Genomic DNA, 19,954 nt, shown 5'->3' with positions numbered 1-19,954 from the left:
AATAAAATATGAAAGTATAGCAGTGTGGGTATGTCATTATTTTCATTATATTTAGCCAAAGTTTATGCTATTTGTATGTACAATAAAATGATTGCTCTTGGTAAAGCAGAGTACCTCAGTACAGTTTAAAGCTACTTAACTATTGATTACCAGGTGAATGATCCATAAGGTACCCACTCCTACACTGAAGAAGTGTACACATGAATCCTTTTATAACCTTAATCCAGTTATACACAATATTGTGAAATAAAAGTTGCTTTTATTTTGATGTTAATAATGGTTTTTGTACTAAAATAGTTTTCTTGAATGCAGTATTTTTTTGCATATAATAGCGTATTTATTCACTGATGGTATTACTTTTATTGATCTTTACTAAATCCGTAGTGATGTACAGTCATGGATGTACATTACAGTACGTGTGTATCCTATCGGCAACAGGTCAGCCAATCAGACGGCAGTGTCAACCTTCGGTGGCGTGAGGAACAACCAATGGTGACGCAGTTTGTTACGGCTCCACAGCGTTGCCATTGGTAACGTGTAGCTTCGTTTATCTGGTACACAAGCCAGCGCTGCAGTGCATTCACTCTTCATCCTATTTTACTTTTACGTTAAAGGAGGTTTCGATGCTGCTTTACAAAACACAGTGGAGTTAGCTTGAGTCGGGTGCTTTTTATTTCCTATCGCGCTGTGCCTTTCTTTTGTTAGTGATGATTTTCTCGTTTTTAAAGTGGAACAGTTGGCGTGCGGTTAAATCGCGTTAGCTAATTAGCCTTCTGGCTAACGTTAGCACGCTGAGCTAATCTCCTTTGATTTCGATAATCCCAGTCTCTTTTCACGTTCATTCACGTCTTCCTGTGTCCTTTTTCTTTCCACATTTGTGACTGTCGTGCATCTCGGGTTAACTGCTAAGCTAATGCTCCCTACAGTTTTATTATAGCAAGATAACTTACTGGTAAAGATTAATATCAGACCTTCCTCCCTCTCTGAAGTTAAGACACCAGGTGGAGAAAGAAGATGGAGCTCCACCTGAATCGAGTTGATTATATGCAGGTAACAAGAAAGTGCAGACTGCAATTTAATCAGATATATGTTGGTCAGTTAGAGGAAGTGTATTTCGATCATCTGACACTAACGTTACTGTCAAACTACTGTCCTGTTGATCTCACTAAAAACTGTATTGATTGACTCCAGAGAGACTGACCTCTAAATTTAGCTGAATATCTAATTAAATACTTTGAATAAGAGCCTTACCCAGTTTACATTAATGACCCTTGAATGAATGACCCACCACATGAGCAGTATATAATGTGAGATCCTTAGGCAGGTCTTCATCTGTCCCAGAGACCTGGCTGAAAACTTAAGAGATATCTGAGGAAATCAAGATAGCATATCACTGACATCTTTGAATCCCCTCTTAAGACACATCTTTTCTCTCTTTGATCTTATGATATGGTTTTTAAATTGCTTGCCTGTGTGAAGAATTTAGTTAACTTGAGTTGTGAAAGTGCTTTACAAATTGTCCTTTTCTTTTAGTCTGATTAGTTCGTTATTTAAAAGTACATTTGAAGAAAAGTGTATTCTGGGCATTTAAGTTGATTGTGCAGGAAGTTTTCTCCCCCTAATTATTAGCCTAATACACAGCCTTCCTCTTATTCACAGGTTGGTGTGACCTCTCAGAAAACGATGAGGCTCCTTCCAGCAATGGGGAAAAAGGCAACCCAGAAGGTATTATTAATGTCAGAGCAATGCGCCAATGCCTCAGTACTATCCTATTATAGTTGGTCGTATGTTTGCTTTTTTGTTTTTATGATTGTTGTTATCTTTAATATGACCGTTTTGTGTTCCGTTTCAGGTTGCTATTGGTGATCATGATGGTATATTGACATGTTTTGGGATGAAGAAGGGAGAGGCAGTGGTGTGTATACTGGTTGGGCTTTTTCTGCCTCTTAATGGCTTGTATTTCTGTTTCTATTGGCAAGAAATCTGACTGTTTCTGTTTCTGTTTCAGCCTGTGTTTAAAACGCTTCCAGGACAGAAAATAGCCAGGATGGACCTTGGAGGAGCCGTGGGAACTCCTCAGGAGAAGATCTTTATTTGTTCTGGTTCTCAGGTTCGAGGATTCACCAAGAAAGGAAAACAGTTCCTCTCCTTTGAGGCCAACCTCACTGAGACCATTAACGCCATGTAGGAGCTGCTTCTGCCATTTTACACTTTTACACTGCTTGATTGACTTGTGTGATTTTAACGTCCCTGTTGTTGGTTCTTTTTTTTCCCAGGCACGTCTCAGGCGCTGATCTTTTTGTGTGTGCAAGTTACATCTACAACCACTACTGTGACTGCAAGGACCAGGACTACTATCTCTCTGGAGACAAAATCAATGATATCACATGTTTGTCCTCAGAGACTTCCCTTGTCCCCATCCTCGCATGCCAAGATCGGGTTCTCAGGGTCTTGCAGGTAAACCAGGCTTCTGTTTTCTGTTTAGAGTTGCTCTACCTCAAACAGTCACATGAGACATGTTGTTTTTATTCGTTAGGGATCTGAGCTGGCCTATGAGATAGAAGTCCCCGGCCCTCCATCTGTCTTGGAATTGTACAACAAAGATGGAGGCAAGTCAGAGTCCCTGTGTCCTTAAACATAAGATTTCTTTAAAGGGATCGGCTCCAACATAACATCAGTGATGTTTCCACAGGAGATGAAATCCTCTACGGAACCGCAGATGGTAAAATAGGACTGGTCCAGATCGACGAGTCCTCAGCTGCAACCAAATGGGAGATCGACAATGACAAAAAGAAAGGAGGTGTGTTGTTGATAAGACTGTGCCTGAGTGTTGCATGTTTTATCCAATTAAATATTATTCTCTTATAGTTAGAACACACATTTCTCACAGCATGTGTGAAATAATAAATTACAGTCGATGAGTAAAAGAAGTAGTTTTCAAAACCTCCCTTCAACCTTTCATGACACTGTTATTGTTTTCTGCTCCCGTCAGGAATTCTTTGCATTGACACATACGACATAATTGGAGACGGAGTGAATGACATTCTGGTGGGCAGGGACGATGGGACTGTTGAGGTCTATGGTTTCGACAGCTCCAATGAGCCCATATTACGTTTTGACCATGTAAGTTTTAACCAGGCACAGGGAGTCCAAAAACTAAAATATTTACTAGCTCCACTTCAGTAAAATTCTCTCAAGTTCTAGTTTTTAGTTTTCAAGGCTGTGGTAAAGAATTGTGAGAAAATCTTCATCCACAAAGATCACAACATTTATTTACAGATTCTGTTATAAAATAAACTTACTGCCTTTTTTTTTTTTTTTACATGTTCAGTCATGCTCATGTCAGTATTTCATGAAATGCATTGATTACAGTGCTCCCTAATTGACAGCCAGGGTTTCTTCCTTTCAGATATTATCAGAGAGCGTGACTTCCATCCAGGGTGGCTGCGTGGGGAAGGAGTCTTATGATGAAGTCTTAACCGCCACTTACACAGGTTAGATAAATCTAAACAATATTCTTAGTGTTTTCCCATACAGTAGAATAAGAGACAGTTGTCCTAGCTGTCAAACTGTCTATAATTTCATGGGCTGTCTGGCAGGTACACAGGGTTCCTTAAAGCTAAACAGTAAATGTAACAGTATGGAGTAATTGACATAAACAGCATGTTGCTAATACTTGTCATTCCCTCCTCCAGGATGGGTGACTGGTTTGACCACTGAGCCCCAGAAGGCTGAGGCCAGTGCTGGAGATGAGGTCAAGATGAGTAAAGAGACCCAGTCCAAAGTAGAAGCTCTCAGGTATCATCAAAATACAGTTTTCTTTGTTATCATTATGTGTAGTTGTTCCGTTCATGTGTGTTTCTTTCTTCATATTCAGTAATAAAGGCACAAAACAAAACAAATCCATTCTTCAGGTGAGTTTACATTTGGTTTTCAGGGCAGAACTGGAGCAGCTGCAGATCAAAGTCCTGCAGGGACGAGAGCAGTACCAACAGACCTCTCAGTCCAGCACAGCCGTCTCTGCTGTGCCCGTCTTCAGCATTAACGACAAGTTCACCCTGTGCCAGGATGACGCCAGCTACAGCCTCACCCTGGAGGTGCAGACTGCCATCGACAATCTGCTGCTACAGGTACATTAAACAATAAGTCCCTGTTGTGTTGCAATCAGCGTTCGCCTGAGTCTTTGCAGGTGTAAACAAGCAAAATGTAACTCGGAGTTAAATGTCCTGTGCAGAGCGATGTCCCCATAGACCTGCTGGACGTGGATAAAAACTCAGCTGTGGTCAGTTTCAGTGAATGCGACTCAGAGGTGAGCAGTGTAATCACTTTCTGCACAGAATTAACACAATGTACAAATACAGTAAAGTCTCAAACCCGCTGCTGCTGTTTCACTTCCATCCTCTCACTGCAGCAGCCAAATGGAAACTTCCTCCTGGCCACCTACAGATGTCAGGCTAACACTACCAGGCTGGAGCTCAAGGTAACAACAAGTGCATCAAAACATTTTCTTCTACTCACAACTTGTTGGTGTTTCCTAAACCTACGGTGATTATAGTGCAGCATCATATTGGGCCTTGATGTGACAGACTGAGCTGGGTATACTGTAGTAACTGCACCACTTTACCCATTAGAAACCTTCATGCAGATACTGAATAACACGTGTCTTTACGTGACGTTCTCCATGTTTTATTTTCAAGTTTAAGTTAAGATTCTTAAGGTTTTGAGTTTCATGGTTTGTATTTTTGGTCTATGTGTTGTATGTCTAGAGTGCTAGAATTTGAGTGGGAATTACATCACCAACAGCTTCAGTGTTGAGATTAGAGCTGTGAAAGGGAGCACATAGTTTTTTCTACAGAATGATGAATGTAATTGATTTTTATTTTAGTAAACTTTTATTTTTTGAAACGTATAGAAATTTCAGGCCAAAGGCGAAGTGTTGGTGTTTTTACTGTTCTCCAATGTAAAAATGGGTCACGTTTGACCCTTAACATTATTCAAGGCTTAAAGCCATCTGCCTTTTTTATTTGTCATCATAGGTCTTCAATTTCATCCATAATGGTCTTAAAAAGTCTTAAATTTGAGCTGGTGAAACCTGCAGAGACCCTGTGACAACACGAAGGAAAGCCACAATAGTGACAAAACAATGTGTTTCACCTGTAATAAACTGTTTTTTATAGGTGAGGTCCATTGAGGGACAGTATGGCACCCTACAGGCCTATATTACCCCCAGACTCCAACCCAAGACCTGCCAGGTCCGCCAGTACCAGATCAAACCTCTGTCCCTCCACCAGCGCACACACAGCATAGACCAAGACAGGTAAAGAGTCAAGGGTCTCCTGAAGTTTTGTCTGATATAAATCTGGTACACATAATTTAGATTAGGCTGAGAACAGATCATTTGTTGTTGAACTATCAAAGTTTTCTTTTCTTTTTAAAAATCTTTTTCTGTCTCTCTGTCTTTCTTCCAGGCCGATGAACAGGCTCAGTCTAGTGGGACAGTTCAGTTTTGCAGAGATCCACTCCTGGGTCGTCTTCTGTTTGCCAGAGGTGCCTGAGAAGACGCCGGCAGGAGAGAGCATCACCTTTTATTTCCATAACACTTTCCTTGGCACTCAACTTGAAGCCAGCTACTGGTAAACACTGACACACTGTAGGAACTCCCGCACATCATGTATAAATAGAAAACATGTGATGACTGTCAAGAGGCTATAAGATTTAATATCCAAAACCAAAGCCTCAGGAATGTTTTCTATATTGTTTCCACAGTATATTCAAATGTACAGTGGTGATTTGTGTTATATTCCACTAACATGCTTTTCTTTATTTGTGATTTCAGCAAAGGAGAAGGTCACTTCAGGTCAGACAACATCTCCACCATCTCCATACTGAGTGACGTCCTCTCTAAAGAAGCTACAAAGAAGAAAATCAATCTTAACATTTCATATGGTATGTGTATTTTAGTTGATGTCACTCAGTGATCTATAGTATCAAATATTTCTTATATTCCTTTTGTTTGTTTATTTATCTTCCAGATATCAATGATGACTCGGTGAGCCACACTCTTAAAATGATCCATCCAAAGCTGGAGTACCAGATGGTGCTGGCCAAAAAGGTTCAGCTTATCGACGCTCTTAAAGTAGGTGGTTTTGAAATGATAAATGTGGCATCATGGGGGCAAAATCTACTCTGAAAGCCTGAGTCAACTAGAAAAACCTAATTTCAGGTCAAATTCAATACTCCATACCAATTATCTATGTTTTCAGTTTGTTGTGTGTTCAAACTACACAAACTCATGCTTTAGAGGCCTTGTATTGCAGAGAGAGAGAGAGTGGTCACTCTGCTGCTGACCTAGAAAGCTAGAAAGCAAATCAGAAGAAGCTTAGAGACAAACACAAAGCTGGTTCTCACTAGATCTTCAGAGAAGCAGAAGAGATTAATGTGATGGATCTGATGTGATGTGATGTGTTTTCAGTGTTTAATACCAATAAAAATACACCCTCTTATTGATATCAAAACTTAGCTAAATCGTCACTGTCTCCGTCAACTTAGTATGTCCATAAGCTCATGTTCTCTCCCATTGATCTATGTTTATATTCATATCTTAACTCGCCGCCACCTCCACTCTGATTTGCAGGAGCTGCAGGTTCACGAGGGGAACGCTGACTTCCTCATCCCAGAGTATCGTAACATCTTGGATGAGTCTGCTAATCTTCTCGAGGAGTACAAGAAACAACCGGCACACCTTGAGAGGCTTTATGGTACAGAGTTTAGTCGCTTTTAACTTATTATATTATCATTTCATTTCACCAGCTCTCACATGTAGAGCCGTGAAGTATTGAACTTGTTGACTGATGTTTGTTTCTTCTTCTTTCTTGTAGGGATGATCACAGACCTCTTCATCGACAAATTCAAGTTTAAAGGCCAGAATGTGAAAACTAAGGTGTCCTCATTATTGGAGATACTCGATAGTTATGATTTAAATTCTCTGTTAGACTTTTTCAGTGAGGCATGATGCCATATAGTGTAGAGCATAAAACTATGTATGTACTTGTCTTTGATTTGTGCTATTTTTGTATTGTATTGTAAATACAAATGTTTTTGTCCCATGGTAGTTGCTAAAAGTGTCATAATGCCATGTTCTCATTTTGTCATTTAGACCATGTCTGTGCTTACAATATTTAAATATTTATAATGTATTTTGATAGTTCCTAAAAACAAGGGTGGTGATGAATAAACCACTACAAAGTTGTCCAGATGGTGTAGATTCTTCTTTTAACTATCTGATTGGGTGGAGGTTTCCACATATGAGCAAGTTAAAAGTGTTTATTTCAGTTATAATGTTTACCTCTGTACCTTGGATTGCATAAAAATATAACACAACCACAACACAAATAATTACAACAGTCTGCAACAAAAAGAAGACAATCGAATGCAGTACAGAGGTCAACGGGGAGTGTTCACAACCAGATAGTCCCTCCAACATATGACACCATATTGCTAACAAGTAAATAAATATATCAATGGCAATTCTTCTTGATATTCAATAATCTTTTTTGATCAAATATGTGATATGAAAGTCGAAAGATATGGAGTAGGATTGTTACATGTAGGACATAAAACAAGAATGCAGAATTTTTACTTTAGTCAGTATTTCTACGTGTTTTTTTAATTATTTTTTTCTACCTCCACTCAGTAAATATTATTAAAATAAGTTGTACGAGACTTTGTTTATAATCTTTGTGCTTGTTTATAGTCACGTGTGCCACTATCACAGTCGAACCGGTTTTAAATTTATAATTAAGCGGATTGTGCCTATCCGGCTCCCGTACTTCGCCTACGTCACTGCGTGTGTGCTCTGTGATTGGCTCATTTCAATCCTCGCGGGCTACTTGAACTGAGAGAAAGCAGTAGTATCTTTGAATGGACCGAGGCTACTAGCAGCTGCTGCCCCTTGTTTGCAGGTTGGTGGTTCATTTCGAAACTTGTACGAGTATGGCGACCTAAAAAGAAAGGTAGATAAAGATACATATTGAATCGCCAGTTGTGCGTTGTTGTGTTTTTATCGCTGCACTTCCAGGCGCCGTTGCCATCTCAACAGTTTAGTTTTGATCAGAATCGTCTCTGTTGTAACCTTCCTCGGCAAGGTAGCAGCTTATGCTAGTCTCCATTTAAGCGCAAGCGGTCTCTTCCAAAGTCATTTTTGACTTATTTTTGGCGACAGAAAGTCGGTTAGCAACACAGAAACATGTCAGGAGCAAACAGAGGAGGACAGGGGCTGGCGGTGAGCGAGAATCGCAACCAAGAAAACATGCTGTCAAGACTGAGAGGCTCCACAAAACCCCGAGCTGCTGCTGTTGCTGCTTCAAACGAAAATCAAGAAAACCACCCTCCGAAACAAGCCACAACCGCCACCAGAACCGTCCTGGGACCCCTGCAGAACAACCAGCGGAGCAAAGCCCAGAACCAGCGCGGCACAAAGCAGCAGCAGGTTGGTAACGATGAAGCTAAGTAGCAGCTCGCCTAGCTCCACAGCTAGTGTTGGCTAATGATGGCTGTAGTGACTGTTGTCACAATGTGGTTTTGGAGGCAACATATTCCAGTTATCACCACGCCTGTTTTTTAGCACAATGCTGCACTGGTTACTTTTTTCTTAATTAATATTAATTGTTTTTCACATCTGCAGATTTTAAATGTGACTACAGCCACTTCTGGTGTCCTGATTGTCCGCCATTTTAATGTCACATCAGTCCTTTTACTATTTACTTGTATGTTGCTGCTGCCTTCAACGGCTTCTTGTGTGTAGAGGTCATCCCGCCTTACGGATGATATCCCAGTGTAATTTAATAAATGACTGCAGCTGCTAGTGTTTTAATTTGTTCCCCCTACTGATTATTTTTCTGCAAAATTACAACATTGTTTGGTGCCTTTTTTCACAATTTGATTAAGCCTATGGAAATCTATTCAAATGTCCTGTTGTCTAGAGATCCTTAATGTGATGTATGGATATCTCACAGGATATTGTGGATTTTGCTCATGAATTAACATTTAACGATTTATGTGCATTATCTTAAATTATTTGACACTATATAAAAACAGATTTTTAGTGCAACACATTCAAATCCTTGATTTATACTTCAGCTTCCACCTCTAACATATTTGTAGCATGTGGTATTTGTGCCTCATCAACTGTCTGTGGTGGTTTTTTTTATTTTTATACCTCTGTGGGACTATAAATCTAAAATTGCCCTCTTTCCACTTCAGGAATCACAGTCCTTGTCTTGTAAAAATGAAGACTTCAGTCGAAGCTGCTATGAGAAGCCTTCAGCCAAGCAGCCCTCTTTCCAGATTCACGTTGATGAGGCTGATGGCCACTGCGCCAAGAAGCCACAGCAGGTGGTTGAAGCTGTCAAAGAGAAACCCGTCGCTGAAGACTCTCCTCTAGCCATCAACAATGCTGTGGCACGGCTCAGGCAACCCCTCGCCACCATCGATATCCCAGCAGCCATGGATGTCAGCTTTGGTGAGTTTGTTACATCCAATGCCCTTAATTTGAGAAATTCATTATGTATAGAGTGACCACCATATTTTATTTTGAATCTGTGCACTAATGTAAAATTTTCTTTCGATCAGACTCTCCCATGGACATGTCTGTGGTTGAGGGGGAGGAGAAACCTGTCAATGTAAACGAGGTCCCAGAATACGCTGCAGAAATCCACACGTATCTGAGGGAAATGGAGGTGAGAGATTTGAGATAAGAACAAATGCTACTGTATCTTGACTTTACTTGTAGAGGCTGTTGTGTCTAGCTCCTCAGATCTGTGCTAAGTTTCCCCTCATTAGACTTTAGGAAAATATCATTATGTGAGCTGGCCCACACATGGTTTCTGACAGTATTGCTGCCCAACAGGTAAAAACCAGGCCTAAAGCAGGCTACATGAGAAAACAACCAGACATTACCAACAGCATGAGGGCCATCCTGGTGGACTGGCTGGTTGAGGTTGGAGAAGAGTACAAGCTCCAGAACGAGACACTTTATCTGGCCGTGAACTACATCGACCGCTTCCTCTCTTCCATGTCCGTCCTGAGGGGGAAGCTTCAGCTCGTCGGCACCGCTGCTATGCTGCTGGCTTCGTATGTGTTTATCCTAAATTAAATCACTATCTGTTTTGCAAAATGAGTGTCCAAGATGGAGCTTTATGTCTGGTTTTTCTTCTTTTTCCCTTAAATGTTCACATGCAGAAAATTTGAGGAGATCTACCCCCCTGAGGTGGCAGAGTTCGTTTACATCACAGACGACACCTACACCAAGAAGCAAGTGTTAAGAATGGAGCATCTGGTGCTTAAAGTGCTCTCCTTTGATCTGGCAGCACCCACCGTCAACCAGTTTCTCACCCAGTACTGCCTCCATCAGCCTGTTAACAAACAGGTGGAGAGCTTGGCGATGGTGAGCATGCAGTCATTACTGGCCATGTTTGGCACATGTGGCCATGATGGCAGATCAATCTCTAATCTTCTAGCCCATGAATCCAATAAGTGTTATATCTGCATAAATGGCTCAAAGATCGGTCTTACTTTTTCCCCTCAGTACCTCGGGGAGCTCAGTCTGATTGACTCAGATCCATTCTTGAAGTACCTGCCATCACAGACAGCTGCTGCTTCCTACATCCTGGCCAACCACACAGTGACTGGTGGCTCATGGGTAAGTTCATGGTAGAACTATGAGAACATAAAATACATTATTTGATGACAAAATCGTAACAAACTATTTGTGGTTTGGCTTTTCAAATGGAGAATTTTTCTGCTCAATTTGTTATCATGGCTTGTCCTGACAAAACAAATTAGGATAATGTAGCTTGAGAAAAACAAAGTTAACTTTGCAGAGCGTCACTTTGAAATGGGTGCAGCTCAGTCAGATTTTCATCTCCTCCTGATGTTTGTTTCCTTGGCTTGTTGCATCCAGTTTTCTGTGAGTGTAAACGGGCAGAGTTCTGTTGTGTGCAAACATTCAAGATGACTCTGGTTGTCTCGTTCTCAGCCAAAGACCTTGACGGAGGTGTCTGGCTATTCCCTGGAGGATCTGATGCCGTGTGTCGAGGATCTGCACAAAATTTACCTCAACGCTCCCCGACATGCCCAGCAGTCTGTCCAGGAAAAGTACAAAGGCCCCAAGTAAGTATCACCTCAACTTGATGTGAGATGACTTTTTTTTTTTTTTGTACAACAGTGGAAATCTTATAGATTTGAGTGGATGTTCTGTGCACGTGACCATAACACTGTCTTCTGTCCTGCTCCACAGGTACGTCAGTGTTTCCGGCATCGAGGCTCCATCTAAATTGCTGCTGAACTGACATCTTCCCCTGTGATGTAGAGTTGTAATCCCACTCCCTGTCTGCCTTTTTTTTTTATAAATATTTTTTTTAAATGATGTGTGCCAGTTTAAAATAACATGGCCTGCTCTTCTTGGGGTAGTGCTAAAAGTTTAGTTTTTTAATGGTATTTTTATATACTCGTAACATTCACAACGCCACACGTTACAGTTGTGTTGGTTAAATCAAGCAGTTTTAAATGACTATGACTTTTAATCACAGACAAAATGTAGAGGTCTCTACTATGCTGTAAACATGCTTTAATCTGCAGTGTCACTTTCTCCAGTGGACCTGTAAATGTACTCGGCTCCAGACCCTAATTTTGGCTTTCACTTTTTTTACGGGTTGAGTTTGTTCTAAGCAGTTGCTTCTTATTGCACCTATTCAGTGGTGTAACATTTCAAATATCTGACCTCTTAAAATGCAGATTAAAAGTGTATTTTGTCTGTCATGGAGTCAGCTGTCTCATTACATCTGTGCCTTTTGGAAGGAAACAACTTTTCAAGGCATGTTCTGCACTGTAATATATGGCTCTTGTAAATAAAAATCTCATTTAAAGTAAGACTTCATTTCTACATCTTTATGGTCACACTGGACTCAGGGGGGCAGCAGAGGACCAGTTTTGGTCCTTGAGGTTGTGTTTTTTTTTCTTCAGATACATGTTGACTTGGATACTTAAAAAGATTCCAACAAACTGGTGATGTGGTCTAGAAAACTGGTTTTACACTGGTGCATAGCTGTGCTTTGCCTAGATGGGGTCAGAATGGATCTCAGCTTTGTTAATCTAAACCCTGTGATGGCTTATTGATCTTTCAACCTCTACCTCCGTATGCATCTAATTGGATGGCAATAGGCTATACTAGTAAAGCTGCTGGGCGCTGAAGGCTAAAACCCTGAGCACAAGGGGAACACTTCCCTTGTGCTCTGCTGTAATTTGCAATCAAGTATAGTTGTAAGGCTTTAGACATGGCATTCAAAACTGGGAAAACAAGATCTTTAAATTTAACATTGATGTATAAAGCAGTTTTGCAATTAGACCAATGAAAGTGGATGTGTGTCTAAAATGCATGGCTTGTTGTGTATGTGGTAAAGTGGACAAATGGAAACAAGTCAGTTTGGCACAATATGAAGACAAAGCATGTACAATTACAGACCTGCAACAGTTTGAGCTCAAACATTAAACTAATTTAGAGGCTTTAGTACAAGGCTGTCATTTCTGCTATGTGAGCAAAGTAAAAAGATTAATTCAGTTGGGGTGTTTGATGGAAGAGTGAGACTAGAGGTTTAACAGCATCTTGGTTTCATATACACAGCATCTCGGTGATATTATTTGTTCAAGCCACATGCCACTGTTTAAAAAAAAATGCTGTGTTTATGTATAAAGACCCAGGTGGCAAACTAAAGGTTGCCCTCATTTAGTCTACACATTTATCACTTAGTAAACAACAGAACAGAATTGACGTTTTCTACTCATTCAGCAGTGATTTGTTATTTTTTTTCTTTCCCCCTGTGAAAGTGAAGTAAAGGCAGCCAATGGTGTTGAAGGCGTCTCTCGCTCTCTCTCTCCCTGCTCTCCCATGATAAATTGGGAGGCAGGCTCTGTGTGAGGAGTCTGACAGGAGAGGGAAAGCAGAGCCCAGCTGCAGAAAGATTTCCTCCACCATTTCATCTCAGAAGAATGGACTGCTCCAAGACCATGCACACGCTCTCAACAGGTTTGCTTTGTCACTGACGGCAGCACACGCACACATACACTTGTGTCTGACCGGAGGATTACACCATGGAAGCTGATGGGAATTCTATAACATAACCACACCAGTTGGATACCTGCTTGAACAATGGCTCGTGTAGCAACAGCACAGCATCTGTCTGAACCCTGAAGAAGATTCAAGAGCATTTCTGGAAGAGGAGCTTCAAAAAGTCTGGGTTGCTCCCTAACCCCATGCCTGCCCCCAGAAAATTTCTGGTGGCGTCCACCTCTCTGCCCCTGGCTCTTGGCTGGGGCTGGAACGTGAGCTTGTACTTGGGGATGCTCCTCGGGCTCCTGTTACTCCTGATGCTTCTACTCTGGATGCTCCTCAAGCAGCTCAGGAACTCGGTGGGGAAGTCCGTGCTGCAGCCTGTCCGCTCTTTCAGACAGCCGCGCTTTGAACAGAGGTTTCAGCAAGTGTTGTGAAAAAAAAAGAATATAAAGGGGACAAACCTGCCGAAACACAGGACTGAGGCTTGCTGGACTGCTTGAGTGTGCCTTGGCAGATTCATGTAAGAAAATGACTTTTGAAAATTGTTTGTTATGGACGCAAGTGCTTATTATCCCTCACAAAATAATAAAAACCCATGTTCTTATTTATAGAAACCACTGTCTATTTCTTTTATCAGCTTTATCCGTTGCTCCAGCATTATCTTGCCCAGACACACAGTCTTATCTTTGTTCTTTTCAGTAATTAAAAATACTGTTACAGCTGTGTCCTTTCATCTCTGATGAATTTACACAGCCAAACGCAAACATCTAAATTGCTGAGTAAAAGCACAAGCCAAGATTAAATCTGCATCTAGATTCATGCTGATTAAAGCAATGCATTAGGGGGGCAATTTGCACTCCTCTCATCTCATTGGAGAATTGGAGGGAGGGATTTTGAGGATACGCTACCGATGAAAAATATGAAAGGACCTGGTGCCACTTGCTTTTCGAAACTCACTGTGTCCACATGACAATATAAATGAGGCCCTTGAGGCAAAAAGGCTAATATTATTGCACAAGCCCCACATGCCTAATAGTCTACTGTTTGATATTTCTCTGGTATTTACCAGCAGAAGCAAAACACAAACAGGTGCATTTGTTGGACCTGGACAAGTTGCACTTTCTGTTCAGTGAGACTTGGTAAATTTAAGTCTTAAGGTGTTTTATTTTTTTTTCCATCTTCAATCATCAGTCACATGGTGGCCAGGCTGTGTTTGATTGAATATTCTGAGGGGAATCAATAGCCTCTTAGCCCCGAGGGAAGCATGTTAATTACACCTTGACAGTTGATTTCCTTACAGCAACACAATAACATGTCTGGTTCAGACCGAGTGCTTTTACGTGATCCTTCTGCCTATAGGGTGTGTAAACACTCATATACAGTGTGTAACCCATTAGCTTTATTCAAAACAATAAAAACACTCTTTATATGGGTCATAATACACTTGATTAATCTTTTCTGTGTGTGTTTTCAACCTGAAGTTAATGACTCCTATTTGCTTATTCAATATGAATATAGCTAGCAGCCCATGCATATAGTAGCAGAGCAGGTGCAGCATGGTTTTTGCCTCTAAAGCTCATTAACTAACACGAAGTCCTAAAACATCTCTTTAAAAAAACAAAGTGTTAAAGAAAGAAGTATTGTGAATTGTGTTACATTTGAACATGCCTGCTTGGAATCGAAGCATTGGCTAAAGTGTTTCATAAAAAACATTTATGTGTATAACGCATAATGTGTGTTGTCATGGCTTTTATTATGATATATTCAAAATACAACACTTTTCTACTTTAAATACTCTAAATTAATGTATTCACAGATTTGCTGTCTCTGAAAATTATGTATTCTAACCTGCGGATTGTCAGATCTTCCTATAACTCTTCGATTATCTTCGATTTTCTATAGGAAACCTATGTGGCAGCTAAATGTTTTTTATGAAACACTTTAGCCAATGCTTCGATTCCAAGCAGGCAACGAGGTTTCATTTGTTGTTATGCTTTATAGTAGCCTAAGTAGCCTAATTGCATATTTTTGGAGAACATACAGCACTGAATTATGAAATAATCGAGGAAAGTTTGAGAGATATTTGCTTATTCACCTCTAAGCATTGATGACACTGTGATATTTGTATTTTAAATATGAATACCCTGGAGACTCACTGTTTTGTTTCCCCCTGTTTCAAGTCTGTGTGCTAAACTAAGCTAAGGTACCTGACTGCACTGCTGGCTCCAGATTCATATTTAACTTACAGCCATGATAGTGAAACATTGTTCTCATCTCTTCCCATAAATATTAGTCTAAAAATGCCTCGACTCAACAGCTCAGTTCACAGGTTAGTAAACACTTGGCCTGTTGGCTCCCTTCAGCCCAGGCCTGTAGATTAATGGTAGATACCGTTACTGCATGTTTTCCCACTTCTGCCAAATGAGATAACTTCTGTTGGGATTTGATGCTGTGAATGAGACTGCCCTGACTTGACCGTCATGAGTTCCTCTGGGGGAATGTAGCCTACATTTACATTTACGTCTACATTTGTTAACTCATTTGGCAGATGCTCAAAAAGATACAAGTGAACGGCCTAAACAAGCCCTGTTGCAGTGCTAAACCTTATAGTGAAAGAACTGAGCATATTAAATGCAAGAGATTGTATAAAAGAAGTGGACCAAAAGTGTGAATTAGAGACATGGGGTGTTTGGAAAGGAGGTGCTTTCAGAGGAGTGGAGGTCTCTAAGGTTTTTAAAGAGAAAGTGGGACTCCCTGCTCTGACAGTATTTGGTAGATTGTTCCACCATCTGGGAACCACAGAGGGGATGCCATAACCCTGGGAGAAACTACATATAACATAAACATGAAGAGTCACGACAGCTTTGCATTTCAGCTGTGTTCCCCTCTGCAGATTGTGCAAGAGTCTGCAGAAATAAAACAAATCCTGATGGGATGTGGTGAGACTGGTGTAGAGGAGCTTGGAGATACTTCAATATAAATCAAGGTAAACTGTGCCTCTGAGCAAGAGAATAACATACAAATTTTATGGTGTAGCCTATATTCTCATAATGGCTGTTTTGGGTAGTATTGGTAGAAAACACCATATGGGTAAACTGTAGCTAAATCAATGCATTTTATGATGCAAATATTTAGTTTGAAATATTATCCCTTTTATTATCCCTTTTTTTGTGAGTACAGTTGACTGGGCGGCATAATGTGTGTTGTCATGGCTTTTATTATGATATATTCAAAATACAACACTTTTCTACTTTAAATACTCTAAATTAATGTATTCACAGATTTGCTGTCTCTGAAAATTATGTATTCTAACCTGCGGATTGTCAGATCTTCCTATAACTCTTCGATTATCTTCGATTTTCTATAGGAAACCTATGTGGCAGCTAAATGTTTTTTATGAAACACTTTAGCCAATGCTTCGATTCCAAGCAGGCAACGAGGTTTCATTTGTTGTTATGCTTTATAGTAGCCTAAGTAGCCTAATTGCATATTTTTGGAGAACATACAGCACTGAATTATGAAATAATCGAGGAAAGTTTGAGAGATATTTGCTTATTCACCTCTAAGCATTGATGACACTGTGATATTTGTATTTTAAATATGAATACCCTGGAGACGATTTAGCCTACTTATGCTGGCATGAAGACAATATCATGCTAACTGGTGGACTTTGTTAGCTATGAACAGCATTGTTGGAAATCAGCATGTGTGAGCCCGCTCTAGTCTAGTCAATGGAACAATATCAGACCTTGAGAGTGTACCTAAATATAAGCAATATATAGGCTAATCATTCTCATAGAGAGCAAATTGTGTCCAAATTGTTAATGAGAAGCTAACTTTTTCCTCCTTTGTTTCCAGTCTTCATCACCTCATAGGTTGTATGAAACCATTCATGTGGTGGGCTCATCTGGCTAAAACTATTCTCACTGGTTGTATATCCTAGCTACTGGAAACTAATCCAGTGGCTAAAGTGTCTAACAGGCATCTGGGAGTGCTAACATCCCTACTACTATAATTAGTCGTGGATATTGCAACCTCATTTTGTTGCCAGTTATGTATTGAAATAATGCCATCTGACATTATCCCATTTGAATTTGATGTCTACTGAAAATGGCCACAGTGGGACGACTGTGTTCCTTGTTGTCATAAAGAAACCAACAATTTCAGTCCAAAGCAACACAATGTGTACTTCAGAGCCATGGCTACCCTCCAGAAAAAGCAGACATTATCCCAAAACTGCCTCAGATATTAAGATGTGGTTTTTGTGGACAGTCTCAAAAGGTCCATGAAGCTAGGTAATATTTGTTGAAATTGAGCCATCAGCGTTTGATAATACCTTCCCTCAGCCCAGAAAAAGGTAGCAAACACAGGGTATCAGTGCTGGCTGGGGAGGCCCTTTGATTGATACCAGAGGTTATTGTCTGTCAGTCAGCACCTGACAAATTGAGCTGTCCACAGCTCTGTATACCAGGCTGTCCCTTGGCGCTGTGCTCATGAAGGAAAATCTCACACTGATTCAGTTTCGAAACTGACAACTCAGGGATGATAGTATATTATCATCCTTCCTATAGGAAGTGAGAGTGCGGTCAGCAGTTTGCAGGCTTCAACTGACTTGGCTTATACAATTTAGAGGAAGCTCGCTTTAAAAAAAAAAAAAAAACTTTTTTTAGATTAAAAGTTCATTCTTTACTTTGGAAAAAAACAAGGTTCATTCATGAGTTCTTCTGGGGAATTGAAACACATTACATTATCCTCCTCAGCAGATTAGTTTACCCAATTGTCCTGGCATTGTCGAATTTATTAACTAAAATCTCAGTGTTCATTACATAGAGTATAACAAAGCATGTCATCAATACAATCAAAAGTATACTTAATCAGTAGCTATAATATTAAAATTCAATCAAAACTTAACTTATATTACCCCCGGATAAGCGGGAAAAAATGGATGGATGGATGGATGGATGGATGGACTTAAGTTTTCATATCCTGTATGTGAGTTGTGTTTTGGAATAGAACAAAAATAAGTACTAAACTAATACATCTCCATCAGGCTCAGCTGTAGCTATATAAGTTTTATGTTATCTATTGTTATCTATCTATCTATGCTTAATGCTAAACTGTGATGACATTAAACATTACTACTTGTTTGAATCTGTCTGTTGTCTACTGCCACAGAGCATTGTTTACATGCCAAATGCAGTTACCCCAAAGTGCTAGACATTTAGATATTTAGATATTCTGTAAAATATTCTTCAAATCCGCAATTCTGCAAAAACAGGTTAGGTTAGGTTAGGTTAAAGTTTTAACAATTCACCTTTTGATGCCAGAGCCATCCAACAATTACCAACCAAATACAAAAATGATTATATCAGCTTTGTCAATTGCTGTTATATCAAATAGCCTACAGTACAACTTCATGTGGAAGAAAACAATATAGATGGAAGCAGTCACATGCCATCTCATGTGCTTAAACTGAAATGTAATATTTATTTTCAAAAAATCACTTTATGAGCTTATAAAGAGCTGTGATATTGAATATCTGAAGCATTATTCATTCAGCATGCTCAGGTTTGATGCTGATGCACTAAAAGACTGCCCAAATATGTGCAAAAAAGATCTCAGTTTAATCTGATAAGTTTGTTATTAAACACTTGTTTATTTGTGATTAAAGGAAATTGGCTCCACATCAATCTAGGAAGCTGTGAGATGAAACACAGTTCCCGTAACTGGATCTCATCTGAGGTGGTGTTCACACTCTCATCCTCTCACAAGCGCTCACTTTAATTAAGGTTTGCAGGGATGAGGACATCAATGATGATATGTGAGCTGTGCCTTGGTGCTTCGCTCTGCTGATCCCTCTGCTCCTATCAAGCAACTCCTGTTTGTCTCATGTTCACCATAACATGCATTTACCTCTGATTAACTAAGCAGGAAAACATGTTGTCCTCACTAATGTAGAACATGGAACATAAAGTGAATCATAGAGAGCAATGGGGAAGGGGCACCTAATTAAAACTTACATGTTAGATTACCTCTAAACCCAGAATGATTTATTATATTAAAAAAACGGGACAACCTCTCTTACAGACTGATTCATGGCATGAACTAATTATGGACTATATTATTAATGACATCAAGACATTCGCTCACAAAATGTCAGTGAAGATCTGAGATGAAAATTAGCGTACTGAAATATTGTGAATTACCTAGATGGGATTGTTTTTGTTGATTTAACAAAAAAAAGTAAGCTTTTAAAATATGATGTAGGCTAGTATTGTTATAGATTCAATAGTGTGATTATATTAGCTCCCCTATAGTCTACTTTTAGAGTAGGCTACGTTTATTGGACTTATAAAGGAAAATGGTACAGAAACGCAGTTGCAGTCCTGCATAACGTGGCACTGGCAGCAGCTAAGGCCAACCTGATTTTCCATGCAAGATGATGCCGTGAGTATCACCAGTGAACCTGAACAGAGTGGGAATCCAAAGTATAGAAATATCACAACATGTTCTCAACCTTCTACTCTGTTTTTTATTTATTTATTTTTACCTCGTTTACAATCAAAATTTCTTCAGAAATGAAATAAGACAATCTGTTTGTGGCGGAGAAAATCAGCTGTGTCACTCACAGTTGCCTGGATTTGTTTAAAATGAATTAACCGATTCGGATCGATTTTAATGTAGGCTACAGTGGGTGGAACCAGCCTAGAAGGACTTTGGTGGAACCAGAACACACGTTCTAGAATGTTCAAACAAATGGTTCAAAATCAATAACGGCTTTTCGAACAGGTGCGCTCGCTGTCTGTACTGGAACCTCCCGGGATGAAAACTCAACCCAGCAGTGTG

At 39.9% G+C, this 19,954-nt stretch overlaps 2 protein-coding genes across 2 annotated transcripts; both read left to right on the top strand.

Annotated features, from left to right (window-relative positions):
• Positions 1-1,014: 1,014 nt before the first annotated feature.
• On the top strand, positions 1,015-7,012 carry bbs7 (Bardet-Biedl syndrome 7; the record flags this gene model as incomplete). The annotated part of the gene is made up of 19 exons (XM_083980341.1): positions 1,015-1,050; positions 1,660-1,725; positions 1,853-1,915; positions 2,009-2,184; positions 2,277-2,457; positions 2,537-2,613; positions 2,679-2,800; positions 2,993-3,123; positions 3,410-3,494; positions 3,696-3,798; positions 3,938-4,130; positions 4,235-4,309; positions 4,415-4,480; positions 5,178-5,317; positions 5,469-5,633; positions 5,837-5,946; positions 6,033-6,136; positions 6,635-6,758; positions 6,879-7,012. 19 exons carry the CDS (start codon positions 1,015-1,017, stop codon positions 7,010-7,012), a joined length of 2,151 nt encoding a protein of 716 aa, XP_083836467.1.
• A 958-nt stretch (positions 7,013-7,970) lies between these two features.
• On the top strand, positions 7,971-11,348 carry ccna2 (cyclin A2; the record flags this gene model as incomplete). The annotated part of the gene is made up of 8 exons (XM_083981188.1): positions 7,971-8,488; positions 9,262-9,520; positions 9,631-9,737; positions 9,908-10,131; positions 10,240-10,444; positions 10,586-10,699; positions 11,036-11,169; positions 11,297-11,348. Exons 1-8 carry the CDS (start codon positions 8,246-8,248, stop codon positions 11,346-11,348), a joined length of 1,338 nt encoding a protein of 445 aa, XP_083837314.1. The 5' UTR covers positions 7,971-8,245.
• Positions 11,349-19,954: the final 8,606 nt, after the last annotated feature.

This window comes from Trachurus trachurus (assembly GCF_905171665.1).
Source record: "Trachurus trachurus genome assembly, chromosome: 10".
NCBI lineage: Eukaryota > Metazoa > Chordata > Actinopteri > Carangiformes > Carangidae > Trachurus > Trachurus trachurus.
Note: the sequence above shows the minus strand (reverse complement) of the source record. Positions and strands in the feature narration are given on the sequence as shown.